The sequence below is a fragment of the Phodopus roborovskii genome, unplaced genomic scaffold (assembly GCF_943737965.1).
Source record: "Phodopus roborovskii unplaced genomic scaffold, PHOROB, whole genome shotgun sequence".
NCBI lineage: Eukaryota > Metazoa > Chordata > Mammalia > Rodentia > Cricetidae > Phodopus > Phodopus roborovskii.
This window is the reverse complement of record NW_026126682.1, coordinates 4121973-4146924: the sequence shown is the minus strand read 5'-3', so window position 1 is coordinate 4146924 and position 24952 is coordinate 4121973. Positions and strand designations below refer to the sequence as shown.

At 40.9% G+C, this 24952-nt stretch overlaps 1 protein-coding gene across 1 annotated transcript in view; it reads left to right on the top strand.

Annotated features, from left to right (window-relative positions):
• The window catches only part of LOC127214171 (multidrug resistance protein 2-like), a 58952-nt gene extending 34559 nt beyond the window's left edge, over positions 1-24393 (top strand). Inside the window, 10 exon segments of the mRNA XM_051174575.1 lie at positions 984-1067; positions 3928-4131; positions 11770-11870; positions 13676-13816; positions 14385-14541; positions 16300-16497; positions 19387-19593; positions 22096-22163; positions 22165-22240; positions 23856-24393. Coding sequence (XP_051030532.1) covers positions 984-1067; positions 3928-4131; positions 11770-11870; positions 13676-13816; positions 14385-14541; positions 16300-16497; positions 19387-19593; positions 22096-22163; positions 22165-22240; positions 23856-24056 — 1437 coding nt within the window. The 3' untranslated portion in view covers positions 24057-24393.
• The last annotated feature ends 559 nt before the right edge of the window (positions 24394-24952 follow it).

Here is a 24952-nt window from a genome sequence, read left to right as displayed (position 1 = left end):
CCAGCCTTAGCTTACCTTGTTTCTAGCCAGCTTTTCTTCACTTAAATTTTCCTGTCTACCTTTCACCTCTGGGCTTTTATCTTTCTCTACTTTTCTTTACTTCTTACTCTGTGGCTTGCCATGTAGTTGGATGGCTGGCCCCTGACATCCTCCACCCCTCCATTTTTGGTCCTTTTTCATGTTTTTCCTTGTTTATTTATACTCTCTGCCTGCCATGCCCTCCTATCCTTTCTCCTTCCTTGCTATTGGCTATGCAGCTCTTTATTAGACCATCAGGTGTTTTAGACAGGCAAAGTAACACAGCTTCACAGAGTTAAACAAATGCAACATAAAAGAACTACATGCCACCACATGCCAGGCAGTGGTGATTCATGCATTTAATCCCAGCACTCGGGAGATGGAGGCAGGCAGATCTCTGTGAGTTCAAGACCAGTCTGTGCTAGAGTGAGTGCTGGGACAGGCTCTAAAACTACACAGAGAAAATCTGGAAGAAGAAGAAGAAGAAGAAAGCAACACATTTTTGTATCACTAAACAAATGTTCCACAGCATGACAAATATGTCTTAAATATTCAAATAATATTCTACAACAGTACTATTCTACCTTGTCCCTTTCTTCTTTGTCCTTCTTTTATTTATTTTTGTCCCAAGTGTTATTCACCATCTGACAGTGTAAATTTGTTTCCTTGTGCCTTCCCTCCCTAGAGTTGAGTCTTTATGTCAATAGTGACACGTTACTTTTCACTGCTTAATGATTGGAGTTCTTCTGGAGACAAGTAGACATTTTTTATATAAATTAACAAATAAAATACTCCACTTACATGTTTGTGTATTAACTCTCTTCTGTCTATTGAACATTACGTTTTGAATACTAAATGTGTGTGTGGGGGGGTGTTACGTGAGAGCTGACGCTGCCCCTTTCTCCTGAATTTAAGTGTTTCATAAATAGAACATTACGTTTTTTAAAAGACCTTTTGTGTTACAGGATATAGGCTGGTTTGATGATCATAAAAATAGCACTGGAGCATTGACCAACAGGCTGGCCAGTGATGCTGCTGATGTTAAAGGGGTGAGCACTTCCTGTCTTGGATGTCTCTGTTCTGTTTTGATCCATAGCATGAGACTGCTTTTTCCTTATAGGTGTTGGTAACTGTCCCTAAGAAAATATAAATAGGGGCTGGCAGGAAAAAAATGTAAATATTTAACCCACTGGGACACATGCCTTGTAGCTAAGGTACACAATTAAATATATATATATATATATATATATATATATATATATATATATATATATTGCATAGTGTATAACTTTTTTTGTTTTGTTTTGTTTTGAGACAGGATTTCTCTGTATTGCTTTGGAGCCTGTCCTGGAACTAGCTCTGTAGACCAGGCTGGCCTTGTACTCACAGAGATCCACCTGCCTCTGCCTCCCGAGTGCTGGGATTAAAGTCATGTGCCATCAATGCCCAGTTGCATAGTGTATAACTTAAAAGCATCCTTTTGATAAGGTCCACCTACAATAGTTATTGGAAAAAGGACCTCTCTGTGGTACCCTGTGCAGGAGGCTTATCTGAGGTGTGAATGCTGCTAACAGAAGGGAAAGTATTAATAAGTCCATCTGTTTTACAGCTCAGTCAATCAACAGACAGTTGTAATTGCTACTTGTGAAAGGACACATTGTACCTCTTGTCAGGATCTTTCTAGGTGTTACAATTCAAAGCAAAGGGGAGAAAATCCTCCTTAAAATGATTGTAAAAAAAAAAAAAAACCACACATATTAAAAATTATAGCTGCATAGAGGGAATAACTTTGAATTCTCTCATTATCAGATTTTTTGATTTCTGTCTGAACTATAGTTTCTTCTATACCCACCACTTCATAACAATAGTCTTCAAGAAGATGGTGTGAAAGCTCGAACATGTGTTTGCTATTGTGTCCCCCTCAACCCTGAGCCTTTGTGTCAGTCCTTTACCTTTCAAGCTGCCTATAAGACAGAATTATACAGATGACTTTTCAGGTTGCAGATGGGGCTTCTGTTTAAACAGATTGGAATGTGAAATAACATAGGTAAGTTGGAAAGTTCTTCAAAGTCTTATAAATCTCAAGAATCATTTTATATATATATATATATATATATATATATATATATATCTTTTTAAATGAATAAATCAAACACTAAAGACTTATGATGTTGTGTAGGACAAAGTGTACAAACAATACTTAATTATGTATTTCATGTAACAGATAGGACTTTTGCCCTCATACAGTCTGCTTGGTAGGTCAGACTATCAATAAAGCAAAAGGATGATTGGAGGCAGGATATAGAGTTAGGTAGTGACTGCCTAGATGTTGGGAGGGAGAGAGAGAGGGAGGGAGGGAGGGAGGGAGGGAGGGAGGAAGGGCGGATGACCTCAGTGAAGTCATGCAGGTGGAGGCCTGATGGAAGGGAAAGTACTGTCCTAGTTCTTCTAGGAGGACTATTCTAATAAGATCGGTGAGCTGTCACACCTTCCTCAGATAGCAAGATTTTGTCATCTTTGGATTTCTTGATTCTTTGGCCCTGTGACCTAACAAAGCAGGATCTGCCTATGTCTTAAATGTACAGCCAGGGGCTGGGCATTGGTGGTGCATGCATTTAATCCCAGCACTCTGGAGGCAGAAGCAGGCAGATCTCTGTGAGTTCGAAGCCAGCCTGGTCTACAGAGTCCTGGACAGGCTCCAAAGAAATACAGAGAAACCATGTCTGGAAAAACAAAAACAAAAGGTACAGCCAGGGAAATGCCTCTGCTATACTCCTGGGAGATGCTCTAAGTGCTTCTGCCCATCATCAGCTGCATGAATTCTGTGTAGGATTATACACACCAGGGGCACCCTCACATCCCCATCCTGCAGTCTCCCTGCTTGCTTCCCTTGATCTTCACATAAGAAATGTGCAGAAAGAGCTTTTTAAAAGTCATTCTACTCCTTGACCTGTGCACACCGTAGCAAAGGGTCTCAGTATACGGTTAGGTGAATGCAACACACACACACACACACACACACACACACACACACACGCATGCATGCACACGCACGCGCGCACGTGCACATACGCACATGCACACACATTTTTCATAATTTTTTCACTGTGTATTTTTTTCAAATCCAAGTAAATGAAACTAGTGTTTCATATAAGCCCAGGTATATTTTAATACCCTTAATGAAAAATGCTAGTCTTAATTTATAAGCAATTAGGTGCCTATTGTTGAAACTGCCACCATTGTCAGATCAGTCTCTTTTACACAGCTTGCTTTAGTGATAGTGCTTTGATAGATGAAGATATCTTGGTACTGAAGAATCAGTCAGGCCAGGGGAGAGGGCTCAGTAGGTAAGACATTGTCTGCAAACATGAGAACCTGAGTTCAAATCCACAACACTCAATTAAAAAAAAAAAAGAAGCCAGGCATGACTGAATGTGCCTTTAACCTCAGCATTGGGGGACAGAGACAGGTGGACCCAGGAGCTCTTGAGCAAGCTATGGTTAATGAGAGCCCCTATTTCAAGGCAATAAGGCAGAGAATGATAGAGGAAGCCACCCTACATCCTGTTCTAGCCTCCATATGGGTGAGTATACCACATACTCTTAGAGATGCACCCTTCAAGCACACATGCACACATATAACTCGGCACAAACACACCAAATAAAAGAAAGGGGAATCAGAATAGAGAGGAAAATCTGAGTTCTGGGTTATTGATATATTTTCATGTTTGTGTAGAAGTAGGGGAAATTTTCATTTTAGAAACACAATAAACTCAAAGGTAAAGCAGTGCTTTAGTAACTGACAAGATAATTAGCATATTTGCATGAAAGAAAATTGTCCTAATTCTTAGGAGTACATGGATTTTACAGTTGATATAAAATTGGCTCTGTAATTTGTTGTGTTTTTCAGGCTATGGGTTCCAGGCTTGCTGTAATTACCCAGAATATAGCAAATCTCGGGACAGGAATTATCATATCCTTAATCTATGGCTGGCAATTAACTCTTTTACTTGTAGTGATTGTTCCGCTCATTATATTGGGTAGCCTTATGGAAATGAAACTGTTGTCTGGCCAAGCTCTGAAAGACAAGAAAGAGCTAGAAGTTTCAGGGAAGGTGAGTCAAACTAAGTGTATTTCTTCCCTAGCAGAAAAGCGATTCTTGGTGGTGGTGGTGGCTAATTTCCTGTTGCCAGCTGTGCTCTGGGGAAGTCGTGCTAACCATTCTTCCCGGAAAACTTGAGTTTCCTGCAGAAAAAAAAATGGGCAACACCTCTCCCAGCTGGAAGACTGGCAGCTGTTTTTCCCTTTGCCCTGGCTTCCAACTGCTTCCTCTGCCTTCTCCTGGGTTCCCATCCAGCCCTCTCTTTCCTTCCATGCTTTTCTTTCTCCCCGTTTCTTCTCCCCACCTTCTTGGGTTTTCTGTCTTTCTCTCTTTAAGCCATTCCTGTGTTCAGGGATGTAGACACATTTTGTGGTGTGTGACTGCAGAGATTCAGTATGGAAACGTTCTAAGAGTATTTATTCTCTCCATTTTAGACTTCTGCTCCTCCCTCCTTTCATGCCTCCTCCCTCTCACATCTGTTCTCCTTTCCTTGTCCTGTTTGTTGTGCTCCCAAAGCTATTGGTTAATTGGGGTTTTGTTTGTTTGTTTTGTTTTTTTCATAGCTTAACAAATGCTTTTGTGGGGCAGGTGAGTGGGTTTGGGTTTCCAGTGGGTGTGTTTGGTACTTTGTCCCCTAGCCATGCACCTCACTGACATCAATGATGAGGTGGGCCCTGGAGGTTGGTTAACCCAGGTCTTCATCCTTTGAGAGAAATACTTAAGGCCGGCTTTCTTGCCTCCAACCATTGTTTCTGGTATGAGACTCTGCAGCATGAATGCCCTGAGGGTGTTCTGGCTCAAGCAACTTTAGTTAACAATGTTTATTGTTATGTCTGTGGTTTCTTTATGTCTGTGGTAAAGACTTTTCATTTGAGGAAAAGTATTATGACTTTATAGTACTGATATGCTTAAAATGCTGTAGAGATGGTGGGGAGATGACCAGTCCTAAGAACCAGGTGTCTGATACAGGCTCCTCATGAAGTTACTTCAACATGAGTAAGGAAAGGGTACAGATGGAGATGGATGGATGTATCTATGACAGATTTTTCAGAGTCATGGTCAGGGTCAAGGGACTGTGGTACCAAGAGTTAATGATGGTGGCTATACCAGCCATCTTACTTAATATTAAGAACCAACCTCATTGTTATAATTCTCATGTTACCACTTATTATTAAATAGATGGCCTATAGCCACCATCATCTTATGTGTATGTGTATTCTCTTACTTTAATGCTGTCAGTGACTGTGCAGAATTATCGCTGTTAGAGAGTTGATGAGGCCCAAAGATTAGAGAGATCCTAGATCTTGTTCAAAGTCACAAGATAATGGACATCTCACTGGTCTATGCCCTCTAGTCTGATCCTCCTATATTCTATATTCTTCACACAAAATCCATTCTCATACCTATTAGATACAAGTCTGATTGTGCTAACTGGCACTTCCGATCTTGGAGTGCCTTCTAACCGGCTGCACACAGCCCAAGCTTTTATCCCCGCTGCAGACCGGATGTGGCCTAGTCCTTGATACCTGTTTTCTTCCTGCACTCCACTTCTCATTGTCCCCACTGATACAGCCACCAGGGGCCTTGTGAAATCCTTATTGCAGTCCTCTCTGATTCCCTTGGACCTCACAGATGGACTATTATATCAGCCAGGTCTCTGAGTTGTATTTTCAGGGGCCATTAACACTCTCGCTGAATGCATGCCTCCTCTCTGCCTTGGACAGTTCTGACCTATTTCCTTATTAGTGAATGGTGTGTCTTCCTTGCTAAAACATAAGCTCCATGAAGGACAAGCCTGAATCTAATGATTTGCCTCCAAAGGAATGAGGTAAACTTGAGATTTTAAGCAGTTCTGTGTAATTTCACAGAACACATATACTCAAATATGAGATATCAAGGGTTGCTCATATCCCAACTGTGAAATGTTAGGGCCTTCTTACATCCTGACGGTGTGGGATCACAGGTGGCCCTTGTTCCCTGTGTTTGACCTCAGAGCCTCAGTCATGGTGCCTTTGAAGTTAAGGGTCTTACCGTTTGTGTTCTGTGATATCAGAATGCACTCATAGCCTAGACTGTCTAAGGCTTATGCTTGGCAGTGTTCAGTCATGTACTGACTAATGGGCACTTACTGGAAACAGATGTAGCTTCTTTGTTTTGTTTTGTTTTTCAGTCTTGAAAGCCATAGTCAGACATGAACTTTTGAAGGCAGCATGAAAAGGGTAAAGTGGCTCATTATTTTTTTTTCTCCAAATTCATGTATTTTCCTTTCTCCAAAGCTATTTAGAAAATTATACTTTCTGAATGAAATAGTATCATTTTTTTATTCTTTCAACTAAAAGTTCTTCATTTGAGGAATTTCTTACTCTTAAAAACTTGAGATTGAAGCAATAAGGAATCAAGCTTCTAGTTAAGGTTTTTCCTAATTGCTTAATTGTGCCTCTAAATGAAGGGATAGTTCTGTCATTTCACTGACCATACAAAGTCTGTGCCTCATTTTTATTAGCGATATACACTGAAAACACATGATATTTACAAACTCATGAAAGTCCAAGCACCCTTGCCTTAGGAAATGATGCCCAGGAAGTCATTCAGACATTCATTCAGGTTGACCATGGAGCTTGTTTTCCATCACACATTGCTGTGAATTGTTCAGTTGTTTTACTAACCCACAAAAGCTCTCCCATTTATTTGAACCTATATAATTAAAAATATTTTAATGTATCTGAACAAAGATGGTCTGGGTATTTTTTCCCCGTAACATCTTATTTTCTTTCAGGATTTTCTAAAATGCATACATATTTAGTGTGTGAGTATGCAATTTAGTGTGTGGGTATGCAGTTGTATGTGAGTATGAGTGCTTTTGTGTATGTGTGGGAATGTTAGAGGTCAGTCTCAGGGGTCATTTCTCAGAAGCCATCCACCTTCTCTTTGAGTCAGTCCCTCAGTGGTTAGATTAGGCTCGCTCAGTCCCAAGGATCCTCCTATTCCCACTTCCCCAGTACTGATATCACAAGGAGGAAGAGAAAGTGTGTGTGTGTGTGTGTGTGTGTGTGTGTGTGTGTGTGTGTGTGTGTGTGTGTGTGTGTGTACTGAACATCCAGAAATGATCTGCAATGGCCAAACCTTCAGATTTAAGTGAATTTATAAGGTGAGCAGCTAGCAAACCAGAAAATAATAGCAGATAGATAGAAGCAACAGATAATTAGCAACACATCATCAAATACAAACACACAGCAGAAATGACTAAAGTAGACTGATTGAGAGAGCAAACAAAGGTAACATCGAACCAGGACTTACTTGAGTATTGAACTCAAGAACTGGGAAAGAAGCAGCCATGCTGGAGATACTGATTGAATGTCCTTTTCTTGAATGAGCTTCTTCTAGAGCACTGGGTTCCATTCCCAGCACTCACACAGCAGCTCACAACCCTCTGCAACTCCAGTTCCCGGGCATTTGATGATCTCTTTTGGCTTTCATGGGCATGGCATGCAGGTGGTACACAGACATACAGGAAGACAAAACACATTGATACTAAATATACATAAAATTATTTTTAAAATTTCTGTTTCAAATGTAGGTAATTCATATAGGATTCAATGGAAAAGGGGTTTTACATTCTTCATAAATTATAACATAATGGAATGTATCATTATTAAAGTCAGTTCTGACCTATGAAAGAGCCTGAGAGAATATCTGAACCAGTAAAAGGAATGTCTCTGGTGACCTCTAGTGTTAGAGTTAAAGAGATGATAGAGACCTTCTATTTATCCCCTTCATTTGCATGAGACTGGTAGTTTGTCTCTTGGCTGACAGACTGAAATCTCATTGGGGATATTTCTATTTTCCACATGCCTTTACTCACAATCCAAATTGTTGCAAAGAATGTATGTACTAAACAAATATCCTTGAGGGAGTTAATATATTATTAGATCATAATTGGATGAAAGAAATTTGGGAGAGTGTATCTGCCATGTGCCTAAGGAATAGTGAGTTTTCAAATACCACTAAAAGATATGTTAATGATTAATAGCAATGAATTAGACAGTAATACAGTAAGACATCAGACTTTAAAGATGAATAAAAAGGAACAAAGATATAAACAAGAAGAAAGTTACAGAATCTAGTATATATTTTTCAATAATAACTCTAAATGTAAATGGTCTTAATTCTACAATTAAAAACAGATTGGATAAATGGATTAGAAGAAAGATGCGACAATATATAAGAAAGCTCACCTATAAAATGCATAATCTGCAAGTAGATGGGTGGACAGCAATAGTCCAAACAAATGGAATCTGCAACCAAGAAGAGAAAACTCAGAATACACAAAGGAGATTGCTGTTTATGAAGGGAATGATTCATCAGAAGATAATTTTCAATTCACCAAGTATCAGAGCCCCTGACTTCACCAGTGAACCTGAAAGGAGATCTGGGCTCCAAGTAGTGTGTGAACTGAGGATCCCACTCTCTCTGGAACATTATCTGGACTTAATAGAATTAACAAGTTGGCTTTCTCTGATCACAGCAGGGGAAACTGCAAAAGCAATGCTCAGAAGGAAGTTTATGGCAGTGAACTCCTACACCACAAAGAGATCCCATCCTAGTGATGTATTCAAGTCTTAAGAAATCAGAACGAACCAAAACCAAAGGAGGATCAGGACACAAGCAATCAAAATAAGCAGAAAAGAACACCATAAAGGACCCAGGAAGAAAGATGGCTCTGTGGGTAAGAACACTCACTGCCTTTCTAGAGGACCCAAGTTTGGTTCCCAGCGCCAGCATCAGGCAGCTCAAGCCTGCCTGTAACTCTAGCTCCAGGGGATCCAACACCTTCTGACCTCAACACACAAACATTAAAATAAGTCTTTAAAAAAGTAGTTAAACAAAGCCAGTTAGGATAAGCCAAAAGATAAGATCAAATAAATAGAACTTAAGAAGGAAAAGTTATCCTTAATACTGCTGAGAACTCAGAGGATCATTGGGGGATTTTTAATTTTAAATTTTTTTATTACTCTTTATGTATCTGTCTTGTGCAGATGTAAGCAGATGCCCCCAGAGTTGGAGATACAGGTGGCCATGAGCCACCTGATGTGGTTATTGGAATTGAATTGGGTCATCTGGAAGAGCAATATGAGCACTTAGCTGCTGAGTCATCTCTCCAGCCCCATTAAGGGACATTTTTAGGGTAACATGTTCATTGTGTAGCAAATTTAGAGGAAATAGAATCATTTCTGGACAGATATGACCTACCAAATTTGAATAGAAGGAATTTAAGAAGCTAAGTACATTGAAAACATGAGATTGAATGGTAGTAAGTTTCCCAACAAAGAAGTGCACAATACAACAAAAAAGAGAAAGGGAAGGAACCTCTCCATATCCATTCTAGGAAAATAACATTACCCATCTACTAATGTCTGATAAGGACAGAACAGAAAAAAACAAACAAACAGAAAAATAACAACAATAAAAAAACAGAAAAATATATAGGGATGTCTCTGGTTAAACAGATGCAAACAACTTCACACAATGTATGCAAAGTGAACATGAAAGCTGGTTAGGAAAAACTTGTGCTGGCCAACATAGTGGATGCTAGTGATCTTGACATTCACAAGGCAGCCAGGAAGAATTCTATTTGCCAATCAGGGCAAATGAGTTAAAGATACTCCAGGCTACATAGTGAGACGCTATCTCAAGAAATCAAAACAGGAGAAGTACACCATGTTAGAGAGGGAATTATTCCTAGGATGCGAGAATAGCTCAAAGTGCACAATTCAGAAATGAGGTACATGAGTAAACACATAGGAGATCTAGACACAGCATTTGAGAAAATTCCACATCCTTTCTTGATGAAAGACCTTAGTGTAAAAGGATCATACCTCAACACACTAAAGGTTGTACATGGCAAATATATAGCTAATATATTGAACAAAGAAAAAACTGCAAGCATTTCTTATAAAGTTGGGAGTAAGACAAGGATATCTAATATTATCACTGTTCAATTTTAGCTATAGATATCACACATGAGAAAAATTATAGAAAGAGAAAAAAGTACAATCCTGCTTTCCAGATATTTTAGACAGAAAAGCACTTGCTGCCAAACTACCACAACTGGTGAATTCACTAGAGAAGCATGTACATGATATATATTCATGTGTATATATAATATACACTATATATATATTCATGTGTAAATATCTATAGAGAGGCATATACAATATGAAAATATCAGTAGCTCTTCTACACAGCTACCCACGGCTCACTAAGACAAATGAGAAATGCCATTCTTAACAGCTACAACAATCAAGTCTCTCAGAGCGATCCCAATTCCTGCTATATACTACAAATGAAGAGGGAACCTGAAGACAGCAAAGGACGGACAATCTGTGCTCCTGAGTTGGGAAATGAAGAGGTCCCCATTAGTCAAAGCATCTTGCAAATTCATTTTCTACAGCCCAAAACCAGAAAGATGAATGATCAAACAAAATGTGGTCTATGTATATCCTTGGATGTTATTCAGCCAAAAAAAAAAAAAAAAAAAAAAAAAAAAAAAAAAGTAAAATTCTGTCATTCTGTCATTTACACATTTACAGGAAAGTAGAGTTGGGGTAAGTTGTGTTAAGAGAGACAAGTGTATGTTTTGTTCCATGTGTAGAATGTAGAAGATGAGAGAGAACCTAGAAGGGATCTAGAAGGGCTGAGCAGAGAGTGAAGAGTAGATGGACATGATGTGTGGATATATGAAAGTATCAGTGAATCCTGTTCGTTTGTACATTTAATATTTGTTAATGACAAACAGCATTTACACTCTCTGACCTAGTGTTTTTATTTTCAAAAGATTTTCTTAGGAAATTCTTAGGAAATGTTCTTAGGAACATTTACTAAGTACTTAGTAAATGTTCACATTCAAAGATATGGATGGAAATAAGAATCCAAACTGCTGCTAGGAAAGAAAACACACTGCATTATTAAGGTTGTCTAAATTACCACACTGCATGTATTTAATGACCTTGGAAATCTTCTCTCAAAACTCTTAAAGAAGTCAGAATCGATTTTATTATTAAAGATGTGCATACATTGTCTGAGCAATGTTTAAGTGAATGTGTAAAATGTTTAACTTGAACTTTTATTTTGTAACATAACTCTAGATATGTTTTAAAACAACAGAACTTATGAATACATACCACAATTTTAAAAATTATGTAAAACCAAAAAAAAATGTTAAACTTGGTATTATAGTACATAGCAATATTAACAGCACTAAAGTTTTTGAGTTTTAGGTACGTGTTGCATACTTTGCAAGACCATGTCTTAATAAATGAATAAACTAAAGCAATCATAAAGTTAAAGTAAGTCCATTGTAAAAGAAACACCTATAAAGAACACACTGAATTCTCAAGTATGTTTTGTAAAGCCAAGTAAAGACAGTGGGTCTGGGCCATCTTCAGTTTTGCTCTCTATAAGGAGGGCTAAGGTTATTTGATCTCCTATACAGACCTGAAGTCCAGTTTGAGAAATTACTTAATATTCTCTTTCAGTAGAGATACTCATAGGTAATTCTAAATGCTAAATACATTATAAAATGACTGCTATTAATGTAATTTATGGAATTCAAATAACTGCCTGTTGAATCTCGTGCCTGTTGCATTACAGATTGCTACTGAAGCAATAGAAAACTTCCGCACTGTCGTCTCTTTGACTCGGGAGCAGAAGTTTGAAAATAAGTATGCCCAGAGCTTGCAGATACCATACAGGTAAGAAGCCCTGAAGAGTGGACCAGGGCTCTGGGGAGTTTTCTAGTAAGGACTTCAGGTTTCAGGATTGCCTTTGCCAGGTGGTAGCACACAGGAAGGAAGTACTAGAAACACTGGAGACTATCAAGAGAGATGAAGAGACCTGAGCTTAGGTGGGCACCGGGAGGAAGACGCAGTGACTGTTAGATCCAATGGGGGAGAGAAGAGGACAACTGTTAAGGCCTCTGGTGTCCAGCTGGGATAATGACCCTGCTGTTTGCTGGATTTGGGGTGAATGTTCTCTATGGAACATGAAATTGGGGGTGTTGTGGGGCACTGAGGGGATCTCTCAAGGATACTTTCTGTTCCTTTCTTTCCTGGGGAGACCTACTCTTCCCCTGTACCCCAGCTGTATCGGTGAGGGCTTTGAAAGAAAGGTGAACAGGGCATGAGCAAGCCCAACCTTGGAGTTTCAGCTTCTAGACCTTTCTGAAGGAGTTCCAAGCACCTTTGTCATAATCATGGCAGGCCCTCTTTTTCTGGGGAAAGTCTCCATTTGAAATCCCAGTAAGTGGCAAAGACAAGAAGAAAGTTGTGGGTTTAGAAGGAGTAGGAAGGTCCAAGGTCTGCCTCTCCCTACCCTGTTCCTGCCCAGGCCTCCCACCTAAGATCCTTGTTGCTCAGACATCCCTGGGACGTTCATGCTGTGTAAAGCCTCCCTGGCTGCAGATACTTCAGTGCACTGATGACATGTACCTCGTCTAGATCCCCAAGTGCAAGGACATGCCTGCTGCCCTGTCACCCACAGCTTGAGGTGTTGGGTTCAAATGGGGGGAAGGGAAGGACCATTCATTTGATAATGTAAAACAGCTCTTTTCAGGGATACAGGCCTGGTTATCAACCCACTGAGATGTAATAGTCCTACCTTAGAGTCTCAAAGATGAGGCAGCTTCCTAAGTTTATATAGCTAAATCAAAGGGGCTCCAGCTGAATTCTTTTTTTTTTTAATTCAAAAGCAATCTTATTTTACATATCAATCCCCCATTCCCTCTCCCTCCCATCCTTCCATGCCCCTTCTAAGCCCCCCAACCCACCCCCTACTCACTCCCCAAGGATAGTGATTCCTTCTATGGGGGATCATCTAAGTATCTCACACATTTAGGGCAGGACCTAGGCCCTCCTCCACGTATCTGGGTTGAAATAGTATCCGTCATAGGGAATGGGCTCCCAAATTCCCATTGTGCGCTAGGGATAAATACTGGTTCTACCGTTGGAGGTCCCACGGATCGCCCAGGCCTCCTGACTGGTACCCACAATCAGAGGGCTTGATTTTTGTTCAGTGATGGTTCTCCAGTTTTATGACTGGGGTCCATGTGCTCTCAGTTGGTCAGGTGAGCTTGTTCTGGGCTTCCCCTTGTTCAGGTCAGCTGTTTCTGTGGGTTTCTCCAGCCTGGTCTTGACCCCTTTGCTCATCTCTCCTCCCTTTCAACAACTGGATTCCAGGAGTTCAGCTCAGTGTTTAGCTGTGGGTGTCTGCTTCTGCTTCCATCAGCTACTGGATGGAGGCTCTAGGATAGCATATAAGTTATTTACCAATCTCATCATCAGGGAAGGGCATCAAAGCTGGCCTCTCCACTATTGCTTAGATTGTTAGTTGGGGTTATCCTTGTGGATCTCTGAACATTTCCCAAGTGCCAGATTTCTCTTTAAACCCTCTGTGGAATCTATTGTCCCTGTCACTCCTGTGTGCCCACTGCCAACCCACAGTAAGTTACTTGAATGACTGAGAAATGAAGTGGAGTGTATTTGGGTTCTTTTCTTTCCAGAAATGCTTTGAAGAAAGCACATGTCTTTGGGATCACATTCTCCTTCACCCAGGCCATGATGTTTTTTTCCTATGCTGCTTGTTTCCGGTTTGGTGCCTACTTGGTGGCACACCAAATCATGACTTTTGAAAATGTTATGCTGTAAGTATCGGGTCCTTAAGTAGATAATTATTTGATATATTGCTTTGTTCCAAGCCGTTGAACCAATGAAATTTGCTGACACAGCAGTCTTAGATTTGTAAAAATCCATGTTCTAATTATTAAAGACCAAAAGAACCTTGTGAAAAGTGGCCATTAAAAAAAAAAAAAATCCCACGACAGGTGATGGTGGCACACACCTTTAATCCTAGCACTTCGGAGGCAGAGGCAGGTGGTCTCTGTGAGTTCAACAGAGAAAGCCTGTCTTGAAAAACCTATCAAAAAAAAAAAAAAAAAAAGTTTAACATACGAGGGAATCAGGCCAGCTCCTGGCTATGGTCCTTCGTCTTTTGGTGTATCAGTGCCATTGCCAGTGGAGCTAAGCAGGTGGTAAGAGGTGTCATCTAGGCTGGCTCTGGAAGGGACCATGGTGGTGTTCTCACTGTTCTGTATGTTTTCCTCTATGCAGAGCAGTGGTCACCCAGCACCCTGCTCCTGGCTGTAGAACTGGCAGCTTGCTTCCACAGCAGCTGTGGTGGTGTGCACATATTCTTTTTCCTGTGTGTCTCAGGGTGTTTTCAGCTGTTGTCTTCGGAGCCATGGCAGCTGGGAATGCCAGCTCATTCGCTCCTGACTATGCCAAAGCGAAAGTGTCAGCATCGCATATCATCATGATCATGGAAAAAGTCCCTGAAATTGACAGCTACAGCATGGAAGGCCTGAAGCCTGTGAGTTCATTCTTTCAGTTACAGGACCTGCTAACCCCACGGATAAAAGTAGTTGAAGAAGAAATTTAATAAAATGTGTGCTTTTTAAGATATTGATTGTAACATGAAAATTTCCAGGTCATGGGTTTATTTCATTAATGTATATTAAAATCCAGTACACAGAGAGATTAAAAATACTATCCTCTCTATAGGCTAATTATGGAGGAAAAGCTTTATTGCATTTGTGTTATATACTTGGATGATGTTAATGCCTCGTGGCATGAATGCATAGATTTTTCTTTTTTTAAGTTTTTTTTTAAATTCCATTTTTATTTAATTATATATTCGTGTAGATGTCCTTTTGGCACGGTGCACATGCGGAGGTCAGAGGACAATTTTAGGAGTTGGTCTCTCTTTCCACCACGTGGATCCTGGGGATGGAACTCAGGTTGTTAAGCTCAGTAAAAAGGTCTCTACCCACTGAACCATCTTGCTGGCCATGGCATTGATTCTTTTAGAGTCTGTAATAAACAGACTCTTTTTGATATGAAGGTTAATCTCAGTAGAATTTTGCTACATTTGTCTAAGCACTTGACTGGGTCATTTGTTCTCCATGGACAGAACCCATGAGCATGTATGTTAGAACTCTTTCGTTGTTAGGATTCCTAAGCCCTTGAGTGCCTAAAACATAGGGGACTGAACTAGGAGGCCCTGAGCTTTGAGAGCTGGGGCGCCTATTGCTCCAGACTTTAGAAGCCGGAGACTATGGATACTAGGTGCTCGTGTTAGGTGTTTATTGCTCTGGGCTTTAATCATCAACTGCCCTGGCCATTTGAAACTATTATAAGTCTCACTGGCCAACAGCAGTACACAGGACTTGCTTAGTGCTACAGCTGCTGGACAGGACTCCAGCATTAGGACCCCTGGCTCCTACAGCAGGGAGTATTACACTCTTGAGCCTAAGGTATGGGGACCTTGGTCTTTAAGCTTTGCAGTTCAACCGAGGAGGGGGCCTAGAGTTCCACATCTGTCACTCTTCACAGTCCTCATCATCGCTACTTCCACTCCCATGCACGCCATCCTCTAGAGCTCTTCAGCTGCCCGTCCCTGACACTGCAGCCATTGCTACACTGGTGCTGCTGCTGTCTGTATTGTCAGCCCAGTCAACTATGCTAAGGAGAAAGAGCAAAAGTAGCAAGCAAAGACCTGTCTATCAAGACTATATGGACGGTAATTACGGGCCTTCTGCTAGACCACTAGTACCACTAGTGGTCCTGGGTGAACATGCTTTCTGGAGACCCTTGTGACTTCCACAGCAAGCTGTTTGAAACAGTTGTGGCAGGAAATAGTGCTCTTCCCCATTGAAACTGCTTTTGCAGCAGGTGGTTAATTGCAATACTTCTTTCTTCAGCCATTCATGTGTTCCACACAGCCAAAATGGCATGAAGGCTGTTCATGCAGCTGTCAAAGGGGCTGCTTAGCTGATAGCCTTCTGCTCAAGGAAGCCAGATAATTAGAAGGGCCTGTCAGAGAGCCCATTTTTGGACTCTTTTAGTCATTCATGGGATGGATTAAAGGGGTGTATGCAATAACAACTTAATACTTAGCACAGCTAACAGTACTTAATAGTATTTAACAGTGCTTAAGACTTACCCTAGCACTCAGGGAAAGTCGGGTCCTTTTGATTTATCTTACCTGGCAGCTGGAGGTGGCTAGAGTCAGCTCTACTCTGTTTTAGTATTGTCGTAATTAAATTGACTACTGCTGTTATCATTCTAGAATTGGTTAGAAGGAAATGTGAAATTTAATGAAGTCGTGTTCAACTACCCTACCCGACCCAGCATCCCAGTGCTTCAGGGTCTGAGCCTGGAAGTAAAGAAGGGCCAGACGCTGGCCCTGGTGGGCAGCAGTGGCTGCGGGAAGAGCACAGTGGTCCAGCTGCTTGAGCGGTTCTACAACCCCATGGCCGGAACAGTGGTGAGCATGCTTTTGTACTCAGAACATCTTAGGTTTCATCATTCAAATGCCTGGGTGTTATTAACACTTGTTTTGTTTTCACATCTTTAAATAATAACCCCACTGAGAAGCATCCTCCAGCTGAAGTTTGGGGTGTGAGCTGTACCATCAGTCCTAGACACCTTCTCCATCAACAGTACTCCTCTGTTTTCCTTCAGAAGGAGCCTACTTACCACCCAACTCTCTTGCCTTAGAAGGCATCAAAAATTAAAGTAGCTTGAGAAATAGAAAAGGGTCCTCTTCCTTCGTGAGAAGAATATGAAAGCTAATTTCTGTGTTTCAAGAAGGAAAGGATGTCAGTGAAGACTGGCAGGCTTTCTTTTTGGGCCATCGAACGGCTCCCAAATAAAGACACAGGGACTTATTATTAATTATGAATGCCTTATCTTATGCATGTCCCACTAGCTCTTACAACTTATTTTAATCTGTTTTTCTTCATCTGCATTTTGCCTCAGGGATTTTTACCTTTATTCTGTATGTCCTACTTTCCTGTTTCTTCCCTGTCTGGCTGGCTGATGGCTGGCCCTGGGCATCTCCCTCTCTTTCTTCCTCATTCTGTCTTCACTCTCCTACTTCTTCTCTCTGCCTGCCAGCCCCGCCTATCCCTCTTCTGCCTAGCTATTGGCTATTAAGCTTTTTATTAGACCAATCAGGTGCCTTAGTCAGGCAAGGCAAAACAGCAACACATCTTTACATCATTAAACAAATACAGCACAAGCAAATGTAACACATCTTTGCTTAGTTAAAGTAATATTCCACAATAGGAGTTTGGGTAAGATGAGGACTGAGAAGAATGATGAGGCATGAGATGGCAAACTAATGAACCGTCCCCAACACTTTGTACTGAGTAAATAGGTGATGGGAACAAAGGGCTTAGCATGCCTGCAGGATGGTTGGGAGGAAACATGGAGAGTTAGGGAATATATGGACTCTGAAGCAGTCAACACTGAAAGGAGAGGAAAGAATAGCAGTTGGGCGGGAGACACTTGAGGGACCAAGCTGGAAAGGAGAGATACGGAGGCCCGGGGAGACAGCTCAGCAGTCAGGGGCACTCACTGCCTGTAACTCTATTTCTAGGGGATATGAGTTCCTCTTCTGGCCCATTGGGCCTCCTGTATGCACATGGGACACATATATACACTGAAGCTCATACATGTAAATAAAAATGAGTAAAGCACATATTTTTAAAAGAAAGAATCTGACGCATTCTTTGGCTGTGAATTTAAATCAGTGTTTTGGGACATAGGAAAAAGTGCAAAGAAATAGAATTTGGAGCAGGAAGCTGTTATGTCTGCATTTAGTTACAGGTTGTCCCCATACTCAGAGCTGACAGCTGCCCAGAAATAAGAACAGTGACCTAAATCCTGATAGCCATCAGCTCCAGGGGACCCTGGCTGCAGTAATGACAAAGATGAGGAGAGAATTCACAATTGCCATCCATGGCTTTTTAAACTTCTACACAGTAATTATTCAAAACCAGGCAAACTTTACTCAGTTTATGCTGTAAACTGTGTAGATGTTTTGTATCTTTTTACTTCATTTTTTTTAAAAAAAATGTTGAGTTCTGGTTTTGCACTTTTACATTTTGTTGTTAAAAATTGACCACAGAATTCTAAAAATCCTTCATTACATTTGAAGCAATCAGAGCAGGCAGTGCAGGCATGCAACCAGCATTCTGAGAAATGCCCTCAATAAGTTTTTAGTATACATATATGCATGCATATGAAGGGGACTTATTAGATGGCTTACAGGCTGTAGTCCAGCTGGTCCAACAATGGTTGTTTCACTACAGGAACTCTGAGAATCCAACATTTGTTCAGTCCATGAGGCTGGAGATCTCATCTGGTCTTCAGTATAGGCCAGAATCCAGAAGAAGTGGGCTCTAATGCCAGTGAAGGACTGGACTTGCAGTTGGCAAAGGCCAAACATTTCTTTCTTCCATATCTTTGATACAGGCGGCCACCAGAAGGTGTAGCATGAATTGAAGGTGGATCTTTCCATCTCAAAAGATCTGGGTTAAAAGTGGGTCTTTCTACTTCAAATGATTTAATTAAGAAAAATCCCTCATAGGTGCAGATTGCTTAGGTTTCAATTAATTGCAAATGTGGTCAGGTTGACAACCAAGAGTAGCCAACATGATGGGATTATGTGCATGTGTCGTGAGTCTATAATGGCATTGGCTCTCCGGGAGCTGCAGTAAGCAGTCTATTTGCCCACCTCCTTCCCTCCCTCCCTCTCTCCCTTCCTCTCTTCCTCTCTTCTTCTCTTCCTCCATCCCTCCTTCTGTCTCTCTCTGTCTCTGTCTCTCTCTCTTACACACACACACACACACACAGGAGAGAGAGACAGATTGGGACTCTAAGAGACAAGGTGTTCTGCTTTTTTTCTAGGTCACAGTCCCTTCCTCCATCTTCAAAGCTAGCAGTAGCTACCTCGGCATAGCCCACTCCTGTGCCCCTCTTCCACAGTTAAGAACCTTGGGAATACATGGTTTGCACCAAGATAATCAAGATAATCATTGTATCTTAGAGTTAGCCAATTAGTAGCTTAATTCCACATGCTACTTCAATGCCACTCTCAAAATACACTCACAGTTTTGAGGGATCAGGACATGAGTAATTTTAGAAGGAAGGTCATCCTTTACTTATGGGTCAAAAGCCAAGGTTAAAACATGGGAAATGGGATATTTCTCCAAAGTGCACACTTATGGTATCCATGAGCGAACCTTACAAATCCAAAGTAGTACAAGCAAACCTTTCAGCTCATGGCAACCCCACAGTCTTAGAGTATAATTTTGCTAAGTCTGAATCATGCTAGTGCTGAAATTGATCTGTGAATCCTTGCTCCCAGTTTCTAGATGGCAAAGAAATAAAGCAACTGAATGTGCAGTGGCTTCGAGCACACCTAGGCATTGTGTCCCAAGAGCCCATCCTGTTTGACTGCAGCATCGCTGAGAACATCGCCTATGGAGACAACAGCCGGATCGTGTCCCAGGATGAGATCATGAGGGCGGCCAAGGAGGCCAACATCCACCAGTTCATAGAGTCACTGCCTGATGTATGTTGCTCTCCAAATTAAGATTATCAAAGAAAACGTAGCAGCCAAAATATACTCCACATGTATACAGAGATCTGGCCACAGTCTGTCAGATGTTAAATTTACCTGATCATTTGAGTCCTTGTGAGGAAGCAGCAAAGTTCCACTCAGGAACTGTCCAGGAGGAGGCCAGGTATAGAGCCAAGGCTTGTGGACTGGAGGCACCGACCCTTCAGGAGGATAGTCCCCATTTTCCAAGTCTTCATGGAGGGCCAAGAAGCCATATCTATGTCTTCTGATTCTCCCAAAGAAATAATCCTTACTGTCTCTCCCCATTCTCCATTTCTATCCCATCCATCACTTTGTAGCTCCTATATAGTTTTAAGCCTCATTGTGGAGTTAAGCCAGGCTGATAGCTGGACCCATGCCAGAAAGACAGTTTTCTAATTAGGGCTGAGTCATTGAGAAGACCATGTATTATACAATGTATTATCATTGTGAGTTTCAAGGGCCCCAGGCTATACTTATGAAGTTGATTATTAAAATGTTTCCTTCATCCTGTAAGTTAGACAAATGGGAACACTGGCTCTATCTTAAACTTTTTTAGTCATTTTAATTTTATTGTTTTTAATTCTATGTATATGGGTGTTTTACCTGATGTGTGTCTGTACGCCACATTTAGACCTAGTGTCCATAGAGGCCAGAAGAGGACATCAGATACCATAGGACTGGAATTATGAACAGTTGTGGGCTACCATGTATGTGCTAGAAATTGATCTAGGTCCTCTGGAAGAGCAGCCAGTACTTTTAACCACTGAGCCACCTCTCCAGTTCCAGTTCTTACCCAAACAATATCCTTCCTCTCATTATCACTAGTTGAGTTACTTATTACAGGAAATGCCCTCTATTAACTAAGATTTAATAGCCTCAGGGCAGCCAGGAAGGCAGAGGCTTCATGGGCAAGAATGGCAAGATAAAGTGGCCCTAACTCTCCCTAAGTTATATCTTTTCGTGTGGTTCCTCCCCCCAGATAACTGCTCCTGCTGAGCCCATGACCTGGAAGGAGATGTGTCCCCTTCCCCTCCTCAGTGTAGTCCAGCCATGGGTAATTGACTCTTGAGACTGAAATGCTCAAAGTACAAGTCTACAGACCCCTTTACTAATGAGATTCACTCTTGTCAAAGCTTGAATCCTCACCTTAGAGGTTGTTATTGATGGATATTTTTTGGTCCCTATATTAGCTCCTCTGAATGGAAGAAAGGAAGGAAGGAAGGAAGGAAAGAAGGAAGGGAGAAAGAAAGAAAGAAAGAAAAAAAGAAAGAAAGAAAGGAGGAAAGAACCTGGCAGTCAGAATAGAAGACACAGCAAAGTGACTGTGGTCTCCCACAAGGACCTGCTATTCTGGACTTCTGGTCTACCACTCTGCCATTAAGCCCTGTTCTATGAGCATCTCCTACTAAGTAGTTAGTCCTAGACTTACTCTGCCACCATGTGTTTCCTCTTTCCTACAGAGGTAACAGCATTATCCTCTCTGCTCCCCAAGGATCACTGCTAAGTCAATGCAGTGTGATAGCCTTGCACTCACCCAGGGCAGGACATGTCAGAGATCCTAGACTCTGGGACAGCTGTAGCTCAGGGGTAAATCCCTTCCAAACATCATTCCATTCTCACCAGAACGTGTCTTCTGCACAAATGCAGACCTTGTTCTGCCCACCACAGAACTGGAGTTGCCAGACAAAATAAAGAAACGTAGCATCTTTATGTTGAGCATGGATTTTATAATCAAACTCACAAGAGTCAAAGCTGTGTTTGTGGCTAGTTCTAGCCTGCCAAAGGCCTACAAATAAATAATGCTGTATGTTTTCTGGCTACATATGCTGTTACATTCCCTCCTGCTTCCTGATATTATACACTCTTTTAACCCATGTCTCTGTCATCATATATCAGAATTCGTGACAGTTCTCAGCTATTGAGATTGATAGGGGAATGATTTTAGGAGACTCTAGAATCAGATAAAGAAGGGTCTACTTTAAGTTTAGCGGGATTCCTGAACACATTAAAATCATTTAAACACTGGAGATAATTCAGTAGAAAGACAGCAAAAAGCTAATATTTTAAGGATTTCTTTGATCCGTTTAAAATCATGCAGAGGGTGTCACCTACTGGTGACAAGATGCTTCTGATACTGTGACCAGCTTTTCAAATCATTTCCTCTCTCCTGTCAATCTTTGTTACAAACCCAGTGAAACCATGAGATGGAAGATAATGGAATTGCCATATTCCTGCAGAGAGAAAGTTGGGCCTGTTTACATTAAAGCTTATAATTTGGTGGCCCAAATATTTACTTTTCATAAAGAGAGATTAAGCCTACCAATTAGAGGTATTTTGTTTTTCCTTGTTAATTTAGCTTTCTGTGGACCTATTTTTAGCCTCTGAAACTAAATTTATCTAATTATTCTATTTACTGTAGTGGCACTGTGTTTGCACAGCTCTATTTTCATAACAACCAAATTCTGTTCACAGAAATACAACACCAGAGTAGGAGACAAAGGGACTCAGCTGTCAGGTGGGCAGAAGCAACGCATCGCCATAGCGCGCCCTCGTCAGACAGCCTCACATTTTGCTTCTGGATGAAGCAACATCAGCTCTGGATACTGAGAGTGAAAAGGTGAGGATGTGAGGTGGTGTCTTTCTCCGCCACAGTAGAGAACGCTGAGTCAGATAGCTGAGTATTGCCCTGTTGGCTCCCAGTGGAGTTTAAACATGTCTGCAGCTGGGACTTAGGAGACCTGAAGTGATGAGAGGTAAATTAGTCTTGGACCCCACGTGTTCCAGGATGTCTGTCTGCAGGCTGTATGCTGGCAGTAGTCTGCTCCTGCAGGCGGGTCTCTGCAGCAGCCTGTGAAGAGCTGAAGGGACACAAGGCTGAAGTCCAGCTGTGCCCTAAGACACATGCTGTTGGTGCCTTCCAGCTTGAGAAAGGTTGAGTTTGGCTGTCTGAAAGGCAGATGGTCAGGGGATGTTTCTACTGCTGTAATGGCTTTGGCGTGTGCTTCAGCTTCCTGATGCTCTCTCTGTAAAGCTGGCTAGAGGACTGCTTTAGGGATGTTGTGTGTCTAGGCCGGTGGGTGTTTATACATGGTCAGATGGATGCAATTACCTTACATTAGAACCGCCTGTCTCAGAACTCATCTAAAGGGATTCATTTTTTTCTGATGTAGTAGATCCTTCAGTCTCTAAACTTTATGTTATAGTTCACCTATAACAGAGGTTTTAGATTTTTTTACTAATTGTTGTGGTTTTCAAGACAGGTTTCTCTGTGGTCTTAACTGTCCTGGAACAAATTCTATAGACCAGAATGGCCATGAATTCAGAGATCTCCCTGCCTCTGCCTCCTGAGTGCTAATATTAAAGGCATATATCACCCACACTCAGCATGTTAATTTTTATTATAATGGGTTTTGTTATATTTTATATATATTTATCATTGTACTTTGCTCATATTTACCCCCTGACTACCTTAGTTCATTCATCATCCCACCAAATAGTTCCCTTTCTTCTTGCACAATGTAAAACATATAGTTTTTGTTACACCTAGATCCACATATGAGAGAAAACATGATTATTTTGTCCTTCTTATTCCTATTGCCTACTTTTATTTTCCTCTTCTCCCCTCGACTCTTTCCAGCCTTCACATACCCTCCCTTCTACTTTTATATTGTATACACATTTAAATATGAATTATGCATATGAGAAAAACATGTGGCATTAGCCTTTCTGAGTGGCTTATTTCTTTATGATACCATTTAATTCTCCCTAATGGCCAAATAAAACTCCATTGTGTATATATGCCACATTTCTTTACTGATTCATCATTCATGCACATCTGGCTGGGTTCCTTTGGTGGCTATTACAAATAGAGCATGAGCATAAATGTGCGAGTATCTCTGGTACTAGGACTTAGAACCTTTAGGTACATACTCACCATGGGTGTGGCTGTTACATGTTTCTATTTTTGTTCTTCCACACTGATTTCCATGGTGGATGTCCCAGTTCATATTCCCGCCAGCATATTCTCAACCCTGCCAGAATATGTTGTCCTTTTTCGGTTTTCTTTGTGTTGGTTTCTGACTTCCATATATTAGAATCAGTGTAGTTTTAATATGCCTTTTCTGACAACACAATTAAAGAAGGGCATAGTAGAGAAATCCTGGGTCTGGATTCCTAGGAGGAACTAAAGGAGAATGGATTTTATCATAATCTTTTGTGTGACTGTGAAACAGGTTGTCCAAGAAGCCCTGGACAAAGCCAGGGAAGGCCGCACCTGCATTGTGATCGCTCACCGCCTGTCCACCATCCAGAACGCAGACTTGATCGTGGTGATTCAGAATGGCAAGGTCAAGGAGCATGGCACCCACCAGCAGCTGCTGGCACAAAAAGGCATCTATTTCTCCATGGTCCAGGCTGGAGCAAAGAGCTCGTGAACTGTGACTACTTGAAATGCTAAGTATTTTTAATATTGGTGCTTCAATATGCCACTTAACCAAAGTTTAAAAGGGTGAACACTGTTGAAGGTAATTTCATCATGATGTCAGTCTTCAGAAACTTCGTAATTTAATTAATCAAAATTGAAAAATGTCATTGAGTGGGTGGAGACAGTGTTTTTAATTGCATTATGTGAGCCATAAAAGAACTTAAAGAATTTTTAAAAACAAAATGTGCAATTTTGTTTCTGGTTTTTAATTTCAGCCCTACTTTGTTAAATGATTATAAAGATTTAAGAAATACTGAAATATTCCATAAAGTGCCTATAAAAACTAAGTTTTCATATACCTGGATCACCTTGTCTGTCCTGTGTCTGAATTTATATATTCTTCCAAATAGGATACTATAAATAATTTCAGCTTTCAGAAAGAGGATTTTAAGAACCTGTCCATTTTCTGTGGATGGTTAAGTGATTTAAGTAATTTCCATTCGGGATGTCTTTTCACATGGTGCCAAACAAAGCTACCTGTTTAACTGCTTCCTGGGTTTGGTCTGCTGGATTTTATATTGCCATTACTGGTAGATTTTGAGCCCAGTGCACAGAGCAGGAGATGATTGTGGGAATTGGAGGTAAGTATAGTATGAAGTATGAATTGTTCAAGAGTAACTTAACTTTTATAATAAGCTCTTCGATGACTCTTATAATTTTGTAAATTTAATTACTCTTTGATAACACTGTTCCCAGTTATTGGTCTCTTCCAAAGCTGACCTTCCTGATCAGAGATGTTTAAAATATGCTATGATTTTCAGTCCATCATGATACAAACATGAAAGCAAGAAGATATCACAAAATGTTTAGCCCTAACAAAGTATAAATGCAAGTGAGAATCACAAG